Below are 27,401 nucleotides of genomic sequence, written 5' to 3'. Positions count from 1 at the left end.
GACGTCCTAAAGCAGCCACCTATGGGTGGGGACGCGCCTGTGCCGCAGCCAACACACTCTGGCCGAAGGCAGAGTCCTGGGAGGCAAACGTGTCAAATGCGCAAAAACGCAAGACAGTAATGGCGGGCGACCAAGTCGCTGCCCTGCAAATTTGCTCAACTTTAGCACCGCCTCTTAATGCCCAGGACACCTCCACAGACCTAACGGAATGTGCCCGAATCCCCACCGGAACCGGGAGGGAGGTGTCCAAATATGCCTGCCAGAGCGACTCCAGCGGGCAGTAGTTTGCGTAGAGGCGGGCCACCCTCTCATCCGAACACCATATAGTACAGAGAGAGAGAGAGAGAGAGAGAGAGAGAGAGAGAGAGAGAGAGAGAGAGAGAGAGAGAGAGAGAGAGAGAGAGAGAGAGAGAGAGAGAGAGAGAGAGAGAGAGAGAGAGAGAGAGAGAGAAGAGAGAGAGAGAGAGAGAGAGAGAGAGAGAGAGAGAGAGAGAGAGAGAGAGAGAGAGAGAGAGAGAGAGAGAGAGAGAGAGAGAGAGAGAGAGAGAGAGAGAGAGAGAGAGAGAGAGAGAGAGGAGAGAGAGAGAGAGAGAGAGAGAGAGAGAGAGAGAGAGAGAGAGAGAGAGAGAGAGAGAGAGAGAGAGAGAGAGAGAGAGAGAGAGAGAGAGAGAGAGAGAGAGAGAGAGAGAGAGAGAGAGAGAGAGAGAGAGGAGAGAGAGAGAGAGGAGAGAGGAGAGAGAGGAGAGAGGAGAGAGAGGAGAGAGAGGAAGGAGAGAGAGAGAGAGAGAGAGAGAGAGAGGAGAGAGGAGAGAGAGGAGAGAGGAGAGAGAGAAGGAGAGAGAGAGAGAGGAAGGAGAGAGAGAGAGAGGAAGGAGAGAGAGAGAGAGAGAGAGGAAGAGAGAGAGAGAGAGGAAGGAGAGAGAGAGAGAGAGAGAGAGAGAGAGAGAGAGAGAGAGAGAGAGAGAGAGAGAGAGAGAGAGAGTCTGACTAGTGCAACAGCCTAGAATGGTGCACATAGATGCGCCCCGGCCGGACAATGTCCAAGGAGGACCAAGCCGTAGTAACAACAGACTGTCTAAATGCCGGAACAATAATGTCCGGCAGGATTAGAGAGATCCAAGGGGCAACTGGGGTAACTAAGGGAGGCTGGATATGCAAGACATCCTGCAGGAATGTACAGACATCCGCCAACAGGGCCACCCGTCGACAGAACAAGATGTGCAAGGCTGAAATCTGAACCTTTAAAGATGATCAAAGCGAACCCAGCCTCCAGACCCTTCTGCAAGAAGGACAGTACCCTAGCCAGGTAGTAAGTCCCGGAATCTGAAGCGTAGAGTTCGCAGCAGGAAAAGTAAGCCCTCCATATGCGATGGTACACCCCCATCTAGGAAGGTTTCCTCGCCCTGAGCATGGTGGAGTGAAACCCACTGGGTCTTACCCGGGAGGTCTCAACAGCCACCCCGTCAAAGCCAAGTGCCTCAAAGCCGAGAGAGAGGGGCGGACCCTGAGAGCATGCCTGTGCCCAGGGGAAGTGAATAGGAGGGGCTACTGACTGCAGACCTGAAAAACAGATCCGTCTGGGCCAAGGTGGAGCAACCAGAATCAACGTGCCGCCCTCCGGCTTCAGCTTGCGAGACATTCGCAAAAGGAGGAAAGTGGTGGAAAGGCGCCATCAGTGTGGACGGCCACGGAGAGGACAGGGCGTCTACCAGGCAAGTCCCCCTCCGATGGGGGGACTTGCCTGGTCCCCCCATCGGAGGGGGGACTTGCCTGGTAGACGCCTGGTATGGCGAGAGGCCGTCAAGGCCACCTCGGTTGGGCCCCACCGTTGTATCAGCATCTGAAAACATCACCCTAAGGAGGGTCAAGTCGTCTGCATCATGGGTCTGACGGCCGAGGAAGACCGCCACCCAATTCTGGACTACCAGGATAAAAAATTCTGAAAGAGCAGGGATTATCTCTGAAAGATGCCGGATGCTTCCGTCATAGTGGGCTGACAACTAGTGCCACCCTGGTGGTTAACATATGCCACCCTTGTCACAATGTCCGACTGGACTTGCACCGGCCAACCCCTAAGTTAGGGTTCCGCCAGGCGGACTGCCCGGAAGATTGTCTTTAGTTCGAGGATGATGATGGAGGGCTGGGTCACTAGAGTGGTCCAGATACCCTGGAACGACCTTTGAGAAGTGACCACCCCCCAAACACGGGAGGCTAGTATGCATGGCTAGGAGTGTCTACTAGTGGATCCAGTAGCGAGGTCCCGTCCAGAAGCCCCGAGGAAAGGGGGGCCCTGCTGGAGACCAGGCGAACTTCTGGGCATGGATATTGTGGGAGGAAACCGGAGTACCAGGAGTAAACCCATGCAAGTCTGGGGAGAATATACATTTCCGCACAGTTAGGGCCATAGTGGGAATCGAACCCATGACCTCAGCGCAGTGAAGCAGTAATGCTAACCACTACACCATCCGTGCTGCTCCTTGGACAGTATTGTAGAGGGTTGGCATGGAACTGAGCCTATTCTGCCAATGCGAAGGCCGATCCACCAACCCCAGGGACCCCATGCAGGCATGCACAGACACCTGCCAGGGGGACAAGAGATGTCTGATCCTGGACTATAGAGCCAAATGGCAATCCCCCAGAAGGGATATCCTCTGCCGAATGGTAACTAAACCAGCCCCCATATCTGGCACTGGCCCAAATAAAAAGGAACCCTCAAAAGGGACTTTGAGTTCAGGCCTTCCAAGAGCAGACACCGGTATGTGTGTGCAGCGATGGCCGAAGGTGACCCTCTGGAGGCGATTTGTGTAATTTCTAGAGCCGTCACCCCCAGGTAAAGTGTCACGTGATGCTCAATAGAAGGCAGCAGGGTTTCCTCAGACACCCCTTATGCAGTGTCCGCTGTGAGAGAAGTTGCTCGCGCAACTAAGGTCTTAGCCACCCAAGCAGATGCCTGGGGCAGGAGTGCGTCCACTTTAGGGACAGTCTCCCAGGGGACTATGTCCTCCTGTGGAAGGGGGTAAAAGGAAGGGAAACCGCCGATGGCAAGCTAAACTTCCTGTTAGGATTCTCCCAACTGATGACCTTAGTCGAGCTCACTGATTTACGGAATAAACCCAGAATACACCTAGGGAGACACCCAAAGGTGTAGGCGGCTCAGCGGGGTCGTTTAAGGTAAGGACCTATTTGACAGCGTAGACCAAGGTCGGCACCTCAAGACGAGGTGGGGGGATTCACCTTATCACAGCCCCCCCCCCCCCCATCTTCCATACCGTCGTCGACGGTCCCCTCTAGACAATGCTAATCCCAGGTGTCCTCCTCTCTGTGTCTGCTGACGGAGGAGTCTGGATGACGGGGGTATCTGCGTCTAACTGCAGGTACAGAGCGCTTCCACTGTGCGGGGAGCTACACCCGCCAAGGATGGGGACGGCATTTCTGGGGACCTTGTCCGGAGGCAGATAAGCACTCACCCAAGGGATGATGCCGATCCCAGGCTGCTACTAGCTGCACCAGCAACGGAGTAAAGAACGTGGCCCAAGCAGGCTCCTGTTTTCTAGAGGAGGCTGTACCTGTGGGCATCGCCCAGGCATTGTAGCAGCCTGCGCATAAGCTGTCCTGTACTAGTAATGGGGGCATAGGCCAGCATTACAGGATGTACAAGACATCAGCGCCGGAGCCCCAGAGTCACTGGGACTGGTATCCCTGGAAGACGTTGCAGTATTATAGCACTGTGAACCGGCTGCTAAAGCACAGGTAAGACAATATACTACAATTATACCAGGCATACAATGGCATAAAAATAGGCAGGTAGCCTATACGGTACCACTACACAGTATTCTCCTGACCAGCAGAGATAGTGTTCAAGCCATACACCATAAGCTGGTACTACGTATACCTTGCGGTGGCGTAGACATTTAGCCCATATGTACGGCTAACACAGCATACTTCTGTTTTATATTTTGCATTGTGGGAAGAAACCGGAGTGCCCGGAGTAACCCCACTAAAACACGGAGAGAACGTACAAACTCCGCACAGTTAGGGTCATAGTGGGAGTTGAACCCAGGGCCCGAGCTGTGAAGAAGTAATGCCAACCATCACACCATCCGTGCTGCCCCCACAGTACGCAGTAAGCTAGTACTAGGCACATATAGCAATGCCATAGGCAGGCAGCCTTTCTGACAGGCAGTGATAGTGTTACACAGTACACAGCCAGACATACAATGCAGTGATATAGACAGGTGCAGTGTACAAAGCAGTGATATAGACATGCACTTATGGTACAGACAACACAGTATGCGTCTGATAGGCAGATAAACTCTGCACAGTTAGGGTCATGTTGGGAATCAAACCCATGACCTCTGCACTGGGATGCAGGAATGCCAACCGTTACACCATCCGTTCTGTCCTTTATGCTTCTGACATGCAGTGATGGTGTTACACAGTACACAGCCAGCTTGTAATAGACATACAATGCAGTGATATAGACAGGTGCAGTGTACAAAGCAGTGATACTGTATAGACATGCACTTATGGTACAGACAACACACCATTACACCATCCGTTCTGTCCTTTATGCTTCTGACCGGCAGTGATGGTGTTAATCCACTACAATGTTGCAGTCAGAGTTCACACTCTGGTCAGCTATTTCAGCAGAGCTGTCTGTAACCTGACTCCTGTTTGAGGAGTTACAGGGGAGCCCAGATGGCCTGGCAGTGAAGGAGTGGAACCCCAGACTGGCTGATAAGCTCTCTGTATCCCTCCATGTTAAGTCAGCATGACATAACCAGCAATACATATACAGCATAACACAAATTAAACTGACAGGCAGCTAAAGTGTTAAACAATGCATACAAGGGCAATGCAATAATGGCACAAGGCTCCTGGTCAGAGCACAGTACTGTACAGTGTCCCGAAGACGGGGTACAGGGGGGACTTGACCAAGTGACCTGCCAGTGAAGGAGTGGAACTCCGGGTGGCTGTGAGCTCCTCCGTGTCCCTCCTCACATGTCGCAGGCAGGCAGGAAGGGATCTCAGTGGCGGGAACTCTCTGTGTGATAAACACAGTTCCCTGCCTACTGTCCCCGGGTGGAGAGGCTGATGTGGGGGGAGCCTTCTCCCCCTGCTGACAAATGGCCCCCAGGGAGGTGTCCACATGCGGCGTCGGTAAAAATGGCGGGGATCCGGCGCGCACCGGGCGGCCCGCATACCTGGCGCCGCTGACCACAAACCGTTTCCCTGGTGGTCCAGCGGGAGCGAGTGGCAGACCAGTCGTCCGCTTGTCAGCACAGTCGGCAACTGCTGCAGCCGCAATGCCCTGCAAGAGCGATCGCACGCGCTCCCAGCGGGGAGCGCGTTACCTTGTCAGGTTCCCGGCGTCCGGTGGCGGCTGTATGCTCCCTAGTGCCCGGGGGCTGCTGCAGGTCCCCACCCACGAGTGGCGATGCAGCTTCGGACCCGGGTGATGGAGCCAGCAGCACAGGGGTCTGTACAGACCCCCAGTGCTGCTGCTCTGTCACTGACCGCAGTCAGTGTAAAAGAAAAATGAAAAATAAAATATAAAAATGAAGTTAGGCTGCTAAAATAGCAGCCCCTCTAGTAGGAGAATCTGGCTCCTGCCAGCACCCGAAAAAACTGAGCTTCCTGGCCTGGAGGTGGGGTAGAGGAGGGGAGGAGCCCGGCTGCCTGGGAGGCAGTTCAAGTTTAACCTCTAGGGTGCTGGTGCTCTCCCATCTCCTTACTACCCACTGTAACACTGTGGCCCCTGATGTCTCCCGAAGGAGAAAGACAAACCTTTCTTCATAATCCAGTGCTTCTGAAACTTAGTCCCCAAGGCACATCGGCCACATTGCTAAAATATATGACAATTTATGTACCATCACACATGCCTTTTTAAAAATTCGCCAGATAGTGGGGGAGATTCTCTAAACTAAAAATGCAGTAAAAACCCCGTTCTCAGGATTTTTAACACATTTTGGGATGCTCTGGGTTATCGGAACGGGGGGGGGGGGCATCGCCAGAAAAATCTGGTGATGCCCCATAGAAGCCTATGGGCTTCTACAGTGACTCACCGCCGCCCCGCACCGACCCCCGCTCACCTGTGTCCGGGCAGCACAGTGCTGTGCTGCCTGGACCGGTGACCTCCTCCTCCCTGCACTATGATCCTCTTCCGGGTGCAGGTAGGAGGAGAACCCGGCGCAGCAGCAGCACCGAGTAAGGGAGGGAGGGGAGAACCGCCGGGTCCCAATGGGACCCACTGTCTCTCACAGCAAAGGACAGCTCTTAACGCAAGAGCTGTCCTTTGCCATAATTATCGCATATGTTAGAGCAGCGGTAGCCAACTCAAGCCCTCGAGAGCTACCAACAGTTCACATTTTCCAGACAACCTAGCTGCTGCACAGCTGCACTCATTAATCATTGAAACATTTTAAAAGATCCACAGATGGAGCTAATTAGCTCACTTGTGATTCTGTGAGACCTGCAAAACATGCACTGTTGGTAGCTCTCGAGGACTAGGGTTGGCTACCCCAGTGTTAGAGCATCTGCAAGAATTATGTAGGCGATGGGGGGGGGGGGCGGCGATGATGCACGGCGGTAAGGGGGCGCGGATGTTAGAGCATTCCCCCTTTAACACATAACCACACCATCCAGGCCCAACTACATACTATACCACATTTTAAAGCACCCATTAAATACAGTAGCATGCCACATTGTGAGACCCAAACTATACAGCATGCCACACAGAGGCCTCAACTTCATAGAAGGCCATGCAATATGCCCAAAATGTAAAACACGCAAAACAGTATGCTCCAAATTATTGTGCCACAGTATATTTATGCTACATTGCATCTTTTCATCACAAGAAGAAATACAAAAAGTAGTACCCCAAAAATGGCCATAACACTAGAGGAGGGTGTAAAGCTGGACAGTGCAATTTGGTCTCTTTTCATCCAATTCCGACAGATCGGGTAAAAAAAATCGGATTCAAAGTGTACAATTCGCAGGTGTTTGAAGTCTGATCGGATCTGATGCGTGTTCCTGTTCTCATCAGGTCAGATCCAGATTGAACTTTGTGCCACAAGGATAGCGCAGAATCAGACCCATCAGCATTATATAACATGTTTTCTTCACAGGTGTCCTTTTCAATGTCAACCTTTGCGTCCTTTTACTGCCTGACCCGGATCTCATGTGGAAAGAGACGACCAGGGAATAACCTGGGTCTAACCACCATGTGTAAAAGGGTTTGCTGCAGAGACCTGGGTTGAAGTCAGGTTGCTAGCGCCAGGTCAGTGCCGTGAAATTCACATGTGGAAGTCAGATTGATAGGCCTATGTCAGAGAGGTACGAATCCCGGCTCTTGTATGTGAAAAGGCTATGAGTAGAATTTGACCAAGTCTAACCCCAACCTAATTAATTCCCTATTTGCCAGCATCCAAATATAGATTGCTATGAAGAATTGGTCTGCACAATCATGAAATTGTTCATGAAACATGTAAATTAATCATTCTGAGCTACCAGATGAACGATCTAGTGCAGCAGTTCTCAAACTGTGGATCCTGGCCCCAAAGTGGTTCCCGCCTTTCTCAGCATGGGGTCACGACTCCGTGTTGCTGACCATCAGGCTGAGGACTTTTCTATTCTCAGACAGTGATTCAAGGAGTATAAAAAATCTATTGCATTGGCTGTTTTTAGGCGCCTCACAAATTTTGTGCCACCACAATGCTGCCATGCATGTGCGGTCTGCTGACTACACATGAGCTGTGATGGCCTTCTGCAGTAACTTGCTGGGGTCCTGTAATTATTTTAATTTTCTGATGGGGTCCGAGAGCAAAATAGATTGAAGATCCCTGATCTAGTGCATACACACAATGATATCATTAATTACATCATTCAGTGACATAGGGTACTGCTGCCCAGACCTTTGACCTCCTCTTCCCAGCACTATGATCCTCTTCCGGGTGCAGGGAGGAGAGCCCAGCTCCGCAGCAGCGGTGTCGGGTAAGGGACAGCCGCTGGGACCCGCTGACTCTCACTGCAAAGGACAGCTGTTAGAGAAAGAGCTGTCCTTTGCCATAATTATCGCATATGTGATAATTATGTAGGAGAGGGGCGGCAAAGGGGGCGGAGCTGGGCTGCGGATGTTAGAACATCCCACCCCTAGTCACTGTCAACCATTAGTGGTCGACCTAGGTGACTGTTGACCTAGACATGGTCAACCCAGTGTACAGTGTATGGGGTGCCGGACAGTTTCACGCCAGTCGGGTTCCATACAGTCATTACCCCAATGTCGGGATCCCGACAGTCAAAACCCAGACACTCGGGTCCCGACGGCCACCAGCTATTCCCCCTCGTGGGGATCCATGACCCCCATAGAGGCAGAATAGAATAGGTGGCGAGCGTAGCGAGCCACCGTGCCGAGCCCGGCCAGTCGGGATCCCGACATCGGGCTAATGACTGTCGGGACCATATACCACACCCCAGTGTACGCACAAAGATCAAATTAATGCATTGAAAGCTATGCCAAGATTAAGCCATGACTTGGAGTGTTCTGACCCTTAAATATTTTGAAGAGATTCATTCACAGTCTAATTTGGCCATACACAACTGAGTCGAAGAACAAATGTGTGACATTAAAGGCCCATACACACTGGGCGACTGAGCTAAAAGTCGTTCAAAATAGCAGGTTCGACCGGCTTTCAGCTCAAAGCCGCCCAGTGTGTATGCCCCGGCAATGAGCGCGCTCCCACAACATCGCCGGGGAAAGCCGTTCATCTGCTGGTTACACCAGCAAATGACGGCTTTCAGGACGGCTTTTCATAGGGCTCTGCCATGGAACACCGACCTCCCCTCCTCCCTCAGCGCCGGGCAGGGGGAAAGCTACGGGTCTGGGACGGATATTAGACAGCACTTACATCGACAGCCATTACATCGACACCATTAGTTCGACAGCTCAATAGGTCGACATGGTTTTAGGTCGACATGTCATTAGGTCGACAGCTCATTAGGTCGACATGTTTTTAGGTCGACACTGCCATTAGGTCGACAGTGTCTATGTCGACAGTCAAAAGGTCGACATGGTTTTTTTCACTGTTTTTTGGCCGAAATGTCGACACAGTCGACATGGACACAGTTTGAAGTGTACCGCAGCCCCTCGCATCGCTCGCTATGCTTCGGGCACGGTGCCTCGCTGCGCTCGGCACACTATTTTATTCTCCCACCACGCCCTAGTGGATAGTAGGGCATGAAATACCGCCTGTCGGCACATGTCGGCTCAAAAAACAGTGAAAAAACCCATGTCGACCTTTTGACTGTCGACATAGACACTGTCGACCTAATGGCAGTGTCGACCTAAAAACATGTCGACCTAATGAGCTGTCGACCTAATGAGCTGTCGACCTAAAACCATGTCGACCTATTGAGCTGTCGAACTAATGGTGTCGATGTAATGGCTGTCTATGTAAGTGCTGTCTAACAATAGTCCGGATACCGAAAGCTACTCAGTGTGTATGCACAACCTCTATCAGCACTCAGCGGCTTTCCCTGCAGCGATGACAGCGGTAATCGCTGTCCATACACGCTGGTCATAGTCGCCCAGTGTGTATGGACCTTTAGAACACACAGTAGGTGAATCCAACCTGCAGATGTACTGTATCTAAAGTAGCTTTTTTTAGGGAGACACATGGAACAGAGTTGCCATGTACACACACACCCAGTATGCCAACAAAAAAAGGATGACCATTTTTACCAACATTAAGGGAAAAAAAGCAACCTCATTACTCCATGTTAGGTGAGCTTTGGTTTTCAAAGGTTGCAATTTTTCACATGAGCCTTGCTAAAGTTTCTCCAAATCACTAGCAAACATGACTTGCAGCTCACTGTAAAGGATGCTTAAGGACAGCCTATATGTACACAGGACACAACAGCAATCTTTTAATGACAGTGATGAAAGGCAACACATCCTTGAAAACATCTACTATAATGTAGTCTAATGTAATAGAGGAAAAATTATGTGAAAGGACAGAAGCAGGCATTACTTGCACAGAAGGTAATGAAATGAAATATTAAAAAGCAACTGCACAATATAAATAATGTAGTGCTCTGTAAATGAAAGAAAAAACAAGTCTACTATTCAATGAAGTAATACTGAACTATTGCTCCTGTGCAGATTGGTGTATAGTTATAAACATCAACTGACAAGATCTGCTTTAGGTACTGTATACTGAAATTGCAGCTTTACATTTTTATTCTAATTATTTCCTTGTTTTTTTTATTTGCCGGCAATTCAGGAAGAGGAGCTTTCATAATGGAGAATCATTTATTGTGTTTTCATTTCATATCGCTTAATTCAGTTGCTGTAACCCCATTTATTAAAGTACAATGGTCTCTGATTGTAACTATGCTATTGGTGTTATTGCCTGAACAAATAATCATATATAGAAGGCATATCATGAATTGCATTATATGCCCTGCTCATATCATTGGTTCTCATAAATTATCCAAAGAAATTTAAACTGCATTTAAATGGTCAGGACATTTAAAAATTATTCCATGCTGATATGTATAACATCATTCTTTTGTACACTATAGGCAACCTTTCATTTTTATTTGGGCACATGCCGCATCAAAAGTGACGGTTGATATGCAATTATGGGCACCTTTAAACAAATGAATCAACCCCTTAATATTCAATGCACAAGATTTGTAAAAATCAAAGTGGGTATTTCTAATCACAATCTTGACAAATTTAGAGAATGTACAGCTTGTTCACAATCTAATAATAGCTGAAGATCAGTTTACTACAATGAAATATATTAAGTTCTACTGCCATCTGCTGTAAACTAGATAAAATGCAAACCAAGGGAGCAGAGCTATAAATGAAAGGCAAATGGCATTCACCAGTATTAAATATACCATATTAGACAATAAAATGTTGTGAAACTACAAGTCTCAGCATGCCTTGCCATACAATTGCTATTAGAGAATGCAAAAAAAAGTCACAATGCATGCTGGGATGTCTAGTTTCACAAAAGCTGGAAATCCACAGGTCGGCCAGTCCCGCTCTCTGGCACCATGATTCCAAAAAGTTTGGGAACCACTGTTGTACTCACAAGAAAAATCCTTGGCCACACATTCAGGCAGAGAAGAGAATGCACAGCCCAAGATGCTGCTGATCATCTCCAGAGGGGCAATAAGCAACTGCAACATGGAGGACACCTTTTCTTGGGACTGCAGAAATCAAAACCTTACTTAAGGAAAAATTTTATGAAAATATGGTGGAAAAGGTCACATTCCACCAATGGTTGACAGGTGCACTTTAGAAACTCATACCTCCCAACATGACCCTTTCCAGGAGGGACGCTATGCTCTGTTTCTGGACTTCCCCCTTAATTTATAACTGCCATCACCTGTTTTAAAGAGGCTAATGGACAAGAAAGGTGTTTCACTACAGGTGATGGTAGTGATAAATTAAGAGGAAAGTCCAGAAACAGAGCATTGTGTCCTTCCTGGAGAGGGTCATGTTGGAAGGATGGAATCTACCGTATATACTCGAGTATAAGCCGAGTTTTTCAGCCCTGTTTTTTGGCTGAAAAAGCCCTACTCGGCTTATACTCGAGTGTGGGTCTGGGCAGGCATTTGCCTGGGGCATCTGGAATGCCTAGGGGCCGGCTGAGGGTCACAGACAGTGGTGGGTTAAGGCAGAAAACAGGCTGTGGTATTGCGCGGTCAGCTCAGACATATGCTGAGCCTCTGCAGCGAGGGAGCGGGTACCTTCAGAGGGACAGGCGGCAAGACGCTGCACATAATAAATATGCTGGTGTAACGCTGGAGCGGGTACATGCAGAGGGACAGGCGGCTGGACGCTGCGCAGAATACATATGCTGGAGTGACGATGCGGCCGACCGCTGGCAGAGCTCACATACTGTAGCTACGGCAAACTGGATTACAAGCACAGTCTGCACACTGTGCTTGTAATCCGGTTTGCCGTAGCTACAGTATGTGAGCTCTGCCAGCGGTCGGCCGCATCGTCACTCCAGCATATGTATTCTGCGCAGCGTCCAGCCGCCTGTCCCTCTGCATGTACCCGCTCCAGCGTTACACCAGCATATTTATTATGTGCAGCGTCCTGCCGCCTGTCCCTCTGAAGGTACCCGCTCCAGCGCTCCCTCACGCTGCAGAGGCTCTGCATATGACTGAGCTGACCGCGCAATACAGTAGTACCACACTATCATATTTATTCTGTGCAGCGTCCAGTCTGTACTTACAGTGGATGCGAGGAGGCTGGCTGCCACTGTCAAAGATGGCTGCCGGTCCTTAAGGAGTGCTGCTGAGCATGCCCAGAGAGAGCAGCTCTTCCCATGGGCCTTTGCGGAGTCTGAGATTTGTTGCTCGTGACTCCGTGAAGTGTGCCAGTGCAGCCAGCCACCTTCCTTAACTGAAGTGCAGGGGTATATTTAAAAAAGTAAGTTTATTTTAAATAAAGATTTGTGTCCAAGAAAATAAAATATAGCAGACTGTCCACAGGGGCAGATTTATAAAGCCCAGTGAACTGAAAAGGTGGCTGGTAATTTTTCACCAGCCAATCAGCTACTAACTGCCAAGTTACAGGCTGGGTTTGAAATATGAGCGTTAGGAGCTGATTGGTCGGTGATAAAGTACCAGCCACATTATCACTACACCAAGCTTAATAAATTTTCAATTGTTTTGGTTGACCCTCTTTTCCACTGAAAGAGCTAGCTTGTTTACTGTGTTTCTGTGAAATAAATATTCAGAAACATTTAACCTACTGATGTGTCAAATAAATTTACCAGTAGCTGTGTCATTTCCCACCCTAGGCTTATACTCGAGTCAATAAGTTTTCCCAGTTTTTTGTGGTAAAATTAGGTGCCTCGGCTTATATTCGGGTCGACTTATACTCGAGTATATACGGTATGCAGAAGCAAATATTCAAGTTCTTTAATTTATTTAGCGTCAACATTTCTGTGCTGATTACTTTGCAGCTAAACAAATTTCTTCCAATAACCATATAAAAAGAAAACCTAAATGTTTCAGAATTTGCAGTTACTCTGCAGTTGTTTAAACAGAAAAATTAACCACGTGGGTGCGCAATTAATACAGAGTGCAGCTGTATCCCAATTCACAAAGTAGTATCACCTTAAACTACCAAAACTTAGCATAGCAAACAGAAAAATAGTGAATGGGGAAAGCACAGCGCTCAGTGTAAACAATGTGAACAAGGTGTTGATAGACCCTGTATATAGACAATTTTTATAAAAAAATACACAACCAGGTCGAACTTTAGCAGGGTCGACAGGTATATTGCATGAGGTGTTCCAGATTAATCCAATCCGTATTCTCCCCTATTTACACATACAGGGGAGACATAATAGAGAGCAACATGGTGCAGGTCAATATGATAAAAAAAGTTTTAATAAAGCAAATGTACTTACAATAAAGTGACTTGGTTAAAAGCATAAACAATGTGTCCCAGGCAGAAACAGCAGGCATATGATGTCATCAGGAGCGTCCTTCAGTCTGGGTCCCTTGATCCGGGGGCAAGGGGGGCTCAGTCCAGGATTCTCCTCTGCTTAAACGCTGCTTCCACAGGTCGACACAGACAGTTAAAATGCACGCTTAAACGCGTTTTCGGAAAGTCCTTCCTTCTTCAGAAGCGTGTCTGACTAGTTCACAATGGGGCGTATATATACCCCTATCAATCAGATTAACAAGCTAATCATTGGCCGCTAATCGGCTTCCAGCATCCGTCCTCCGTGCCCAGCAATATGGCGATGCGGTTCACCTGCAGGAAGTGCATGGCCGTTTGTATTCCATAGACGGGAAGCGCGTCACCGCTTCTCTCACTCACGGAGATCTGTGAAAAACACATAGTAATGGCCGTGCGTTCCAACGCTTTATCGCTTGCGTGCCACTGCGGGTATGACTATTAATAATATAAGCCATACACTGGCTGCTCAGCATGAAAGACGGAGGCTGTTTACATAAAAAATGATTCCTACTGCTTACAGCAGGACTAGAAAATAGAAAAAATAAGTTAGTTAATAATATCATTAAAATACGATCAACCACCACCACATTATTCCTCATTATAAGAGTGACCACATATCGTGATTAGAAATGGAAAGCAAGTGGACACATAGGAATGAGTATATAGCATATAGGATATTTCTAACTTAAGAATGGCTTGAACTCAAACTCTGTATTCAGTCCCTTAGGGACCAAAGTGCCCAAACGATGTATCCAGCGCATCTCAGTCCTAGAGAGGCGTCTGGCAATATCGCTGGTACGATTCTTTGGGAGAATCTGTTCAATTGCACAAAAGGTGGTGATTTGACATTCATCTGCATTGTGAAACACATGGAAATGTTCTGATACCGTGTGTGTTTGTAATTTTTTACGTATATTGTATATGTGCTCGGCAGTGCGGGCCTTCATCTGTCTAGAGGTCTTCCCCACATATGATAGGCCACACTTGCACTGTAACACATATACTACGTTCCTTGAATGGCAGGTCAAAAATTGTTTAATTGAATAGGTGGCACCATTTACAGAGAATTGGTCCAACTTTCTCTCTTTTGATTTCACCGTTCTGCAGGCGAGACACGAACCACAGCGGTGAAACCCAATTGTTCTAATAGTCTGACGTGGGTCACTATCAGTGGAGCTATGAACAAGATGGTCTTTAAGAGAGGGGGCTTTTTTGTATATAAACTGGGGTTTTGCTGGTAATTTTGGGCCAATGATAGGGTCATTTTGGAGTAAATGCCAGTTCTGAAAAACTCTTTCCACATTTTTGTGTATATAACTATATTGGCTTACAAAGGCCCATTTAAATCTATCGTTGTTTTTGTCCACCTTAGGTTTTATCTTGTTCATAGCTCCACTGATAGTGACCCACGTCAGACTATTAGAACAATTGGGTTTCACCGCTGTGGTTCGTGTCTCGCCTGCAGAACGGTGAAATCAAAAGAGAGAAAGTTGGACCAATTCTCTGTAAATGGTACCACCTATTCAATTAAACAATTTTTGACCTGCCATTCAAGGAACGTAGTATATGTGTTACAGTGCAAGTGTGGCCTATCATATGTGGGGAAGACCTCTAGACAGATGAAGGCCCGCACTGCCGAGCACATATACAATATACGTAAAAAATTACAAACACACACGGTATCAGAACATTTCCGTGTGTTTCACAATGCAGATGAATGTCAAATCACCACCTTCTGTGCAATTGAACAGATTCTCCCAAACAATCGTACCAGCGATATTGCCAGACGCCTCTCTAGGACTGAGATGCGCTGGATACATCGTTTGGGCACTTTGGTCCCTAAGGGACTGAATACAGAGTTTGAGTTAAAGCCATTCTTAAGTTAGAAATATCCTATATGCTATATACTCATTCCTATGTATCCACTTGCTTTCCATTTCTAATCACGATATGTGGTCACTCTTATAATGAGGAATGTGGTGGTGGTTGATCGTATTTTAATGATATATTAACTAACTTATTTTTTCTATTTTCTAGTCCTGTTGTAAGCAGTAGGAATCATTTTTGATGTAAAAAGCCTCCGTCTTCCATGCTGAGCAGCCAGTGTATGGCTTATATTATTAATAGTCATACCCGCAGTGGAACGCAAGCGATAAAGCGTTGGAACGCACGGCCATTACTATGTGTTTTTCACAGATCTCCGTGAGTGAGAGAAGCGGTGACGCGCTTCCCGTCTATGGAATACAAACGTCCGTGCACTAATTGCTGGGCACGGAGGCCGGATGCTGGAAGCCGATTAGCGGCCAATGATTGGCTTGTTAATCTGATTGATAGGGGTATATATATGCCCCATTGTGAACTAGTCAGACACGCTTCTGAAGAAGGAAGGACTTTCCGAAAACGCATTTAAGCGTGCATTTTAACTGTCTGTGTCGACCTGTGGAAGCAGCGTTTAAGCAGAGGAGAATCCTGGACTGAGCAAGGGACCCAGCAAGGGACCCAGACTGAAGGACGCTCCTGATGACATCATATGCCTGCTGTTTCTGCCTGGGACACATTGTTTATGCTTTTAACCAAGTCACTTTATTGTAAGTGCATTTGCTTTATTAAAACTTTTTTATCATATTGACCTGCACCATGTTGCTCTCTATTATGTCTCCCCTGTATGTGTAAATAGGGGAGAATACGGATTGGATTAATCTGGAACACCTCATGCAATATACCTGTCGACCCTGCTAAAGTTCGACCTGGTTGTGTATTTTTCTAAAAATTGTCTATATACAGGGTCTATCAACACCTTGTTCACATTGTTTACACTGAGCGCTGTGCTTTCCCCATTCAATATTTTTCTGCAGTTGTTTAGCAAATAACCATTCATTTGTCATGCTGGATGAGTTCCACAGATATTTGTTGTGTAATACAAAGGAGAAACTAAATGTAGCACCTTAGCGAAAGTATGTTATTTTAGACCAGGGGTGGGCAATTATTTAGGCTGGGGGCAACTTAACACTTCCAGTAAATATTTGAGGACCATGCACAAGACAGACAGCATTGCTGACAGCAATGTACTACAGACAGCATAGAAACATAGAATTTGACGGCAGATAAGAACCACTTGGCCGATCTAGTCTGCCCCTTTTTTTTAAACCTGTTACCTCAAACCATATTTGATCCTTTTTTTTTTGTAAGGATATCAATATGCTTATCCCGAGCATGTCTAAATTGTACTACTGTATTTGCGTCTACCACCTCTGATGGTAGGCTATTCCACTTATCTACTACCCTTTCTGTGAAGTAATTCTTCCTCACATTTCCCCTGAATCTTCCTCCCTCTAGTTTCAGTGCATGTCCTTGTGTTCTGTTGCTCCTCTTCCTGTGAAGAATGTCTCCCACCTGTACCTTGTTAAAACCCTTGATATATTTGAAAGTTTCAATCATGTCCCCCCTTTCCCTTCTCTGCTCTAAAGTATACATATTAAGATCTTTTAGTCTTTCCTGGTACGTTTTGTGATGTAGGCCATGCACCATTTTAGTTGCTCTTCTTTGTACAATCTCTAATTTATTTATATCCTTCTGGAGATATGGACTCCAGAACTGAACACAATACTCTAGGTGAGGTCGTACCAATGACCTATACAGTGGCATTATTACTTCTTTCTTTCTACTGCTGATACCTCTCCATATGCAACCAAGCATCTGACTTGCCTTCTACTGCTGATACCTCTCCATATGCAACCAAGCATCTGACTTGCCTTCTTCATTGTTTTGTTACATTGCCTACCTGCTTTTAAGTCCCCTGAAATAGTGACACCTAGATCCCTCTCTTCCTCGGTAGTTTCCATTATAGTGCCATTTATACTATATTTAGTCTTTGGATTTGAGACCCAAGTGCATGATTTTGCATTTTTTGGCATTAAACTGTAGTTGCCATTCTCTTGACCATTTTTCTAATCCTCAATCATTTGTTTTACCCCTCCTGGTGTGTCTACCCTGTTGCATACCTTTGTGTCATCTGCAAAAAGGCACATTTTACCCCCAATTCCATTTGCAATATCACCAATAAAGATATTAAAAAGCACCGGTCCAAGTACAGATCCCTGGGGTACTCCACTTGTAACCTTTCCCTCCTTTGACTGTACTCCGTTTACTACAACTCTCTGATTTCTGTCCTGCAACCACACTCTTATCCATTCAACTATCTTAGAATCCAATCCCAAGCTTTCAAGTTTATTTAACAGTCTGTGATGTGGGACAGTGTCAAAAGCTTTACTAAAGTCTAGATAAGCTAGATATACAGCCCCACCTTGATCTATTACTTTAGTCACCCAGTCAAAAAAGTCAATAAGATTTGTTTGACATGATCTTCCCCCAGTAAACCCATGCTGTTTTGGATCCTGTAAATTGCTGGTTTTGAGATATTCTACAACTCTTTGTTTTAAGAGTGTTTCCATCAATTTCCCTACTACTGATGTAAGGCTCACTGGTCAATAGTTGCTTACCTCTTCCTTGCTTCCACTTTTGTGCAGTGGGACTACATTCGCTGTTTTCCAGTCCTCTGGGATTACTCCAGTAGCTAGGGACTGGTTGAATAATTCTGTTATTGGTTTTACCAGCTCCCCTTTAAGCTCTTTTAGTATCCTTGGATGTATCCCATCTGGCCCCATTGATTTATCCACTTTCAGTTTTGAGAGTTCTGTGAGGACTTTCTCCTCTGTAAATGTACTTGTCTCTCCCTCAGTTTTCTGACTATACTTGCAACTTAACTGTGGCCCCTTCCCCTCTCTTTCAGCAGTGAATACTGAGCAGAAATAATTATTAATATTATCTGCTATTACATTGTCCCCCTCAAGAAAACTTCCACTCTCTGTCTTCAGTCTAATTATTCCACTTTTTGTTTTTCTCCTTTCACTTATATACCTAAAAAAAGTTTCCCCCCCTTTACCCACTGACTGGGCCACTTTCTCTTCAGCCTGTGCTTTTGCACATCCGATTACCTTCTTAGCCTCCTTCTATCTAACAAGATACACCTCTTTGTCCTCATTCTTCTGCGTCTGCTTAGATTTCTTAACGGTCAACTTTTTTGCTTTCACAATACTTGCTACTTCTTTTGCAAACCACAATGGCTTTCTTTTTCTTGTGTTTTTCTTAACTCTTTTGACACAAAGTTCTGTTGCTTTTAGAATTGCACTTTTTAATTTTTCCCACTTATCCTGTACTCCTTCCAAAGTTTAGCCAAGCGTAGTAACTAAACCCGAACTAAAGGGCACAAAGTGAAAAGTGCCATTTAAGCACTAAAAACAGGCCACATTTCATGCAGTTCAGCTCATCACCCCATGTGTGCGCGAGCTTAAGTGCAGGCGCCGACATACCTTCGTGCACCAACAGAAAAACAAATGAATAGCTCCATTGGGCACAATCTGCTGGGTGCCAGGGGCAAAAAATTTTAATTCCCCCCAAAAAGTGAATTGCCAGGGATCATACACACAGAGCGATCCGTGAGTCATTTTTAAGTGATCTAGACAGATTGCTTAGAAATATGGCTGTAATTGCCCCACGTGTATGGCCTACTAGTCCATCTCTAGCATAAACACGGTGCTAACAAGGAAGTACCGGGCACTTTTGCAAATTGCTAGAAAGAAGCAGAATGTAAGATATTTTAGAAAAGTTTTGCCCATGGCAAAGCTTTTACTGCATTCTAGGAACACAAAACATACATGGAAGATGACAAAGAATATTTTAGCAGTCCCCAATTCAGCTGAAGAGTCCATAATGTAGCAATCCTCAGCAACAGCCTCAGGTCCTAACAGAAGAGAACTTCAAAAGAGAAGAATGTTGTACTATGACAGAATGTATTAAGTAGTATGTGGGGGCTGGGCACTGCCACAGGAGATGCTCAGTACTTCCTAAGATCTTAGCATCAACCACACAGATAACTAGCCATCAGAGAATATTCTGTCATCCTGGGATTCACATTAAAGACTGAATCAGACACAAATGTATATTAATAGCACTTCAAAATAATAAAGAATCTGCTGCTCTAAAATATAAATGTGTGTGTGTGTGTGTCAGATGTATTGTCACATCTATTGTATGGTTCATACAATGAATGTGCTTTTACAAAGTAATTGTACAAGCACACCCTTTGTATGATCAGACACGTCATTGGATATTATTTTTGCATGCTTACTTTTGCTAGTGTAAAGTCAATGGGCATTAAGTAAGAGATAACCAGCGTGGTTCTGTGAGTTTTTATTCCCTATGCAGTGTCCGGTCCCAGACATGGTTTAATCTTGCTGTGGTTTACAATAGCAATATCTTACTTTTTGGTTGGTAATGAGTGTAAGTGGCTTCATTCTCTAAATCTTAACAGCTTTTTCGGTACGTTAGTACTTTTAGTTTATCATTAGTGCCTCCAATTACTTTTTTGGATTTCTTCAGGATACTATGTTCCTACTTGTATGTATTATATTATATTGAGAGGAGTTATATATTGCATGCCTTTCACTTCAAAAATTCACTATCCCGTTGTATCTGTATAAAAGCCAATTTATAACCTGCTTAGATCTGTTTAATAGGCATTGAGAACATGTTACTATTTGACCCTTTTCTCATGTTCTATGGTGTCACTTTAAATTATTGATTCTGGACCTTTCCTCCCCGCTCATTGTCTGTGGTCAGGTGATCTGTGAGGCCAGCCTACCTGGCACAGGAAATAAGGTGGGGCTGCTAGGGATCTAGCTGTGCACTGGTATTAATAAAAGGTAAAATGGTTTGATGTTTTGTATCCTGACGTTAGATATGACAATACATCTGAAACTTGGATAAGGTTGATCTGTGTGAACTTTGTCCAGATCAGAGGAGTGGTGCCCTATGTTGGCCATATTAGTTGCGATGTGACATTGAGCACTGCACCCCAGTTTGCTATCAATTATGACCCCTAGGTCTTTTTCAGTTTCTAAGTTACCAAATGCCTCCCCACTTAGGTTATAGCTAGCACATTGGTTATGTCTCCCAAGATGCATAACCTTGCATTTGTCCACATTAAACCTCATTTTCCTCTTTTTTGCCCACTCATCTAATTTATTGAGATAGTTTTGAAGCGTGGAGATATCCTCGGTTGATCTAATTACTCTGCTCAGTTTTGTGTCATTTGCAAAGATAGAAACATTGCCGAGTATTCCCACTCCAATATCGTTAATAAATATGTTAAACAAAATGGGCCCCAAAACCAACCCGTGGCACTTCACTTAGAACTGGTGCTATATTTGATACCGCACCATTCACAACCACTCTCTGTTTTCTATTACACAGCCAATTATTACCCCTAGTCCAAGTCCCTCCATTTTATTTATCAACTTCTTATGTGGCACTGTATCAAAAGCCTTAGCAAAATTCAAGATAACTGCATTTCCATTATCAATGTTTTTTTTGCTGAAATCTTCATAGAAGCCTAGCAAATTTGTTTGGCATTATCTGTTTTTCATGAACCCATGCTGGTTAACACTAATTAAGTTATGAAGATCTAAATATTTCTGGATACCATCCCTTAAAAATCCCTCAAATATTTTATTTTATTGACATGGATGTTAAACTCACAGGTCTGTAGTTAGCTGGGTCGTCCCTTTTTTCCTTTTTTGAATATTGGTACTACCTCTGCTATTCTCCAGCCCTTTGGTACCCTACCCGATGAAAATGAGTTCACAAAAACATAATACAGAGGGGTTGCTATTTCCTCCCAACCCGTATGCTCCTTAGTCTGCTCTTCCCTAGTAAACACTGATGAGAAAAACTCGTTTAACAGTTCTGCTTTTCCTTTATCTTCTGTAAAGCTTTTTCCATTGATATTAGTTAATGAGCCTAAGTTTTCTTTAATTATTTGTTTACTATTGATGTATTTGAAAAACTTTTTTGGACTGGTTTTGCTCTCATCGGCTATACGTTCTTCATTCTCCCTTTTAGCTACTTTGATTACCCTTTTACAAGAGTTTTGCAAGGAGCTGTGGTTCATAGTGCTGTACATAGGGTACATATAAGAACAATACAGGGTACACAGAACTAAACATAATCAGTAACTGAAGAACAAAACCAGAGCACAGGTAACAATTAGAAGCACAATTCTTCGTACACAATACAGCTGAGATGCAGGGAAGCAGAGGAGCAGTCTGCATGTTACCAGGGGCAAGCTGTCCGTGGTAGAAATTAATGAACACAAGCGAGAAGAGATGCAGGTATAGATATTAGGTGAAAAAGAGCTGTAACTGAAATGCAAGAAAAGGGCTGAAGGTCCTGCTCCAAGGAGCTTACAGTCTAGAGGAAGGTGGATACAGACAGGCAAGAAGTGAGCATGGCAGGGATGGCCAGGACATAAAGCGGTAGGTAGCTCTTTATACACACACAGAGATGTCTGTACACACTCTATCCAGCTTTTCCTAGGACAATATACTGTATACTGCAAAACCATAGATAAAATCCTTACCTTTAAAGGGGAAATATGACAATGAGACACAAGTCCATGGACATTCTCTATCTGAGAGATATTCTTCTCAGAGATCTGAACTAGCTCTGGACTTCTACCCTCATTCAGGTTGTGAGGGGAGCTAAGCTCTTGAGACAGGATGTCATCATCTTGGTACCGATATTTCTAGAAGAAACAAGTAATACAATACATGAAAACAGTGTAGTATTAAGTGTATTATTCCTATAAAATGCATTTACAGAGACATTCAGTAACAGCTAATACACTTCTAGTATGTTAGATCATTTTACAATCTTCATATTTCACATATTCCAGGTTTTTAATACTAATGTATAGGATATAAAATAGGTCATAGGATTCACAATTTAAAGAGCGACTAAGCTCTGTACATACTAGACGATTTTTCAAAAGAGATCACTCAAAGGGCCCTTTGGAGCGATAGCTTTAAAAAACATCTAGCTTCGGGTTGGCATTGATAGTACGGGTGGCGTGGAGGTGCTTTTAACATTGTAAGCACCTATTACGGTGCTTATACAATTATTTATCTTATAGGTGGCACATTGAACATTGAAAACACCCATTAGGGTGCTTATACAATTTAAAATCGTATACCATTGTATATGCCATACAATTCGATGGTATACAATTTAAAATTGTATAACATCGGCTAACATCGCATACCATCGTATGCCTTATTGTATGCGATGCGATGGGGCGCCGTGCTAGGAAACAAGTACCGTTTTTTTCATTCAACAGGATGGTTTTAAGGAAAAAATAAAATGGCATGGACAAAAATTATGAAACCTTTAAAAGATATTATGTTGCACAACCTTTAAATGGAAATCACCGCAATCAAACTAATTCTAAACAGATGTTTTCACATACATTTAGCCTCCTGGCACATTAAACTCCCCTTCTCGTTGCGCCATGCTGTGGTGTGACTTGTAAGAATGGAGTATCTTTTCATATTACTTTTCCCATTAAAATGTGTCTTACAGTATTTGCAAAACAATGTTACAAGAGAGAGCGCTTGATAGAGAACGGTCAAGAGAGTGCGCGAGAGATATTCGGGATGTGCACTGGACTTTTTTTCGGATCTCCTTTCATGTTTTAGACCTGGATTGGTTTTGCCAAAAGCACCCTTCCGGGTTTTAGATCAGTGTTCTTTTTACCGCTAAAAATGACAGAATTTGTATTTTTTGTTCCTACAGTAATATTAACCTCAATAGCATTAATTTCCACTAATTTTCAGTCTATTCTGTACATCTCACAATATAATTTTAAAGGCCAAAATGTTGCCCCAAGGGAGCTGAATTACTAAGTTTAGCGACAAAAGTGAGCGGCACAAACCATTTTCAAACCATGGGCCTTATTTTGGTTCATTCTTTCTGACAAAATCCTTCTTAGATGGGCAAAACCATGTGCACTGCAGGTGGGCAGATGTAACATGTGCAGAGAGAATTAGATTTGGGTGGGGTTTTACTTCAAAGTGAGATCTATATTGCAGTGTAAAAATAAAGCAGTCAGTATTTTCCCTGCACAGAAACAAAATAACTCACCCAAATCTAATTCTCTCTGCACATGTTACATCTGCCCCCCCCTGCAGTGCACATGGTTTTGTCCATCTAAGAAGAATTTTGTCAGAAAGAATGAACCAAAATAAGGCCCCATGTTTTTGTCTATTTTCCTGGGTTTGTGTACAAATTGCACATTTTTATTTGCTCCCATTCAGTACCAGATTTTCAGCCCAACCAATCAACTAGGTCATGGGTTCCCAAACTCACGGCACCCTAGAGTATCAGAATTTTTCAACGGCACCCCTAGGTCCAAAAATATATGTAAAAGTAAGTAAATTGTGTTTATATGTGCTTCTTAGGTTCATTATGTGGTAAAGCGCATGATTTGCTTCTGATTGTACACATTTTATGATTGGCAGCCACCAGCACTGGTTTTGTCCTCATGGTTGAATGAAAGTTGGCCTAGCAGTGTATGGCCAGCATTCGAATAAAAAACAGACCAGTGTTTCCTGCCAAGTACTGTAATACAATTCTCTGATATTACTCTTTAGAAAGATTCCTTAGACCCTATGCTAAATTAAGGTCTGCTTGAACGTCTTTAAAACTTTGTAAAGTAACGTTGATGTCCCAAAGCAGAAGCACAAAGTTTCATTTTGCATCTATTTCTACATTTTCATAGACTAAATATACGGTTTCAATTTATACTGCTCTATAAATAAATTCTCAATGCTGTAATATGAAAATACTGTGCTTTATTAGCTTTAATTATTTTATGTGTAAAGTGCAAAAACGATCAACATTTTTTTTAAAGAAATGCACAGAATTCTTGCATCCTCTTCAACTTTGCATCTCTAATGCACGTTTTAACACTGTCCATAAATTAACAGCCCTCCAAGAATGGCCCAGATGGTTACAGTAGCCCAACCAGAGTGTCGGACCAGACTGGATGAGATAGATAGATAAACTAGCAGGTGGGTGGGCGGCACTCATATGCTGAAAATAAATGAGTCTCAAGACGGTAGCTTTACATCAACGTTTCAAACTTTATAGTTGTACATCCTGATGAAAAACTATAAAAAGTTTGAAACGTTGGTGTAAAGCATTTATTTTAAGCCTACGAGTGCATTATTAACTTCCCTGGAACCTATACAGGTTAATTTGGAAGGCACTGGGCGTTCATTACTGAATATCAGCAAATTAGTGCCTTGAGCTCCTCCTACAGCTCCCTGGGAGGCTGACTTACAATTTGGCACTTGAGGTACCATTTTTAAATGCAATAAATCCCATGCGATTTATCGCATTTAAAACTCCTTGGGAGCTACAGCAGCAGCTAGGGGTATGAGAGCCAGGCAGCGGTAAGTGGCAGGGCTGGCAGTGGCAGATGCCAGGACAGGAAGCGGCAGCAGAATTTTGAAAAATATCTTCAAAAGACTGGCCAGCCAATCAGTGTTCCTCTTATGAAAGTATTTTTAAAATTCTGCTGCCACATCCCGCCACCAGCACATGCCCCTTACCGCTGCCCAGCACCTGCCACTGCCCAACCCCGCTGCTCACTATTGCCCAGCATCTGCCGCTCACTGCTGTCCTCCCCTGCACAAAGATCTGACCAGATTCATCATGGGTGCTAAAAAGCATCCGCGATGTACGGCTGATGGGTCCGACCCAATAGATTTGGTCTGTTCGGCCCAAATCCTACTAGTGTATGGGCACCTTTAGATAAGTGGTACCCAAACCAAAAAAAAAAAAATTCATTAAATAAATTCTGTTTGTGAGTCAAATATGCGGTGAGGGAAAGGATTTGACAACATTAAATTTACATCAAATTTACTGACGTTATCACTGTTGGATCTAGCTACAGATGGCTATGAATTGGGGAAGTTTAATTATGGTCACTCTTCAGTATGATGGATCAGCTCATTTTATCTGGCAAAAAAAAAAACTATTACCAACATTAAAATTGAGAACAGACATTTTCCTAGTCACATGGTTTAGAACTACTGTATATCTGGATATACAAAACTACACAACGGGGTGTATTCAATGCATTCTGCAAGCTGTGACAGAGAGCAGGGCTGCCTGCTCGCTGTCACAGCTCGCAGGGTCAGTATTCAACTGACCTCCTGCACACGCCGTTTCTCCCCTCACTAGGTTTTTGGAGCGAGTGGGGAACAGCGTGTGCAGCTGCTAAAAAAAGTGAGGCTTGTGGCAAAATGCAGCAGCCACCCTGCATTAGCCGCGCTGTTTGGGGGAATCTTCTATGTCCTCTGACAGCAAGGATTTCCCTGACGTGTTGAATAGGGTGAGCGGCCAGCACGGTGGTTTAACAGAGAGAATAATTTGTTTTTGGCAATCCCCGCCGTTTAACTCCCTCGTCGGCCGCATTGAATACACCCCAGTGTGTGTGCACTCTGGCAGTACTTGTGTTTGGTTAGTTATGTAATAAGAAACCTAGTTTATTTATTTATTTTTAAAGGCAAATCCATCTTTCAGCTCTTACTGAAAAGTGCCGGGTAAGTCGCTCTTACCAGGCATGGCAGAGCAACGGTTGAGCGAGGAAGGAGGACGACACAGGATGGGCTGATGCTGCTCAGCCGGCGCCATCCTCCCTGCCTCAATCCAACATTTTCCAAGTCGGATTGCCAAAATTAGGGCCAATTAGTGGCTATTCCACCTGGTAATAAAGTCTGTTTATTTTTTCTGACCAGATTTGCTAGTCTTGGGGATGGATTTGGGGCGCGGCTCCCCTTGAGTTGGTGTGGCTGAGTTTCGGGATGGCACAGCCTAACATTTATTTAGTACTATTTATTTTCCACTAATATATTATACTTTCTAGCACTTCACTTTTTAACCTCTAGCTTCTGCTACTTTCTTATTAATACACCTTTAGCTTAGTTTTTCACTTGTGTGCTGCCCTGGGGTGACTGGCCTATGCCAACCTTTTCAGGGTTCCGCGCCCCAGATTCAAACTTAGTACTAGGGAACCACCAGAAATGAGGCCACCGTGAAGCTGGTTGGTGGGCAAATATTTCTTGGTCAATTAATATTATTGATAAATAATATGGAGTGTGCATCTGCACCATGCATTTTTCTTTGCAGAACTAGTCCCAGCATGATAGCACCTCATGTATTTTGGGTGGCATTCTAAGATCCCCCCCCCCCATATTTTTTTTCTGACCAGTCAGAAAAAAAACAGACTTTACTGAATAGGTTCGAACCCCTTCCAACCTTTTTAAGTCGGGGACTAGCATCTTTCTGACAAGACGGCAGTTCCGACCGGAATTGAATATACCCTTTAATACATAGTAAAAAAAATATGAAGTATTAATAAAAATTAAGTACAGTATCTTCTGACTTCAAGAGGCATCAAATCAATCTGTTATCAGTTTCTTGTGAAACCAGTCATTAAACTATTAGGAGAAGTAAAATCTAAAAATGATCAAATGAACTTGGGCAATGTAGCCTATGGATAGAATATAGCTGAGTACAAAGGGAATGATTGTATTTAGTCTATATATTAGTCCTCATTCTATTCAGATTAGTACAGCCAAAAGCAAGGGGACCTCAACAAGAAATTAGGCCCTTGATGAGCACTACACAACGTCATTGGCTGTCTCACCAGGGAATAAAGAATGACCCATATCGGTTATGACTCTGGCATAGCCACCAGCATAAATCAAATTACATTTTATCTGTGACCTTGAACAACCCGGATATACTGCAGAAATATTATGAAAACTAGAGAAATACGAATATTGAGACTCCATATGAGACTTGTGTTAGAAATTGTGTTTTAAAAGGCACCATATATTTTTACAAAAATTATAAAAATAAAAAAAAAAAAAAAAAAAATCAAAAAACACACACAATGTTATAATAATAGCCCCAAGTAAGTGTCAAACAAATCTTAGTC

At 44.5% G+C, this 27,401-nt stretch overlaps 1 protein-coding gene across 22 annotated transcripts in view; it reads right to left on the bottom strand.

The window, feature by feature from the left end:
• The window catches only part of DLG1 (discs large MAGUK scaffold protein 1), a 291,905-nt gene that overhangs the window by 187,562 nt on the left and 76,942 nt on the right, over positions 1–27,401 (bottom strand). For all 22 annotated transcript variants that reach the window (XM_083177591.1, XM_083177594.1, XM_083177595.1 and 19 more), the window contains one exon: positions 21,975–22,139. In XM_083177591.1, the coding sequence (XP_083033717.1) occupies positions 21,975–22,139 (165 nt within the window). The remainder of the gene's footprint in view (positions 1–21,974; positions 22,140–27,401) is intronic.

The sequence above is a fragment of the Crinia signifera genome, chromosome 3, assembly GCF_055691185.1.
Source record: "Crinia signifera chromosome 3, ASM5569118v1, whole genome shotgun sequence".
In the NCBI taxonomy this organism is placed as follows: Eukaryota; Metazoa; Chordata; class Amphibia; order Anura; family Myobatrachidae; genus Crinia; species Crinia signifera.
Note: the sequence above shows the minus strand (reverse complement) of the source record. Positions and strands in the feature narration are given on the sequence as shown.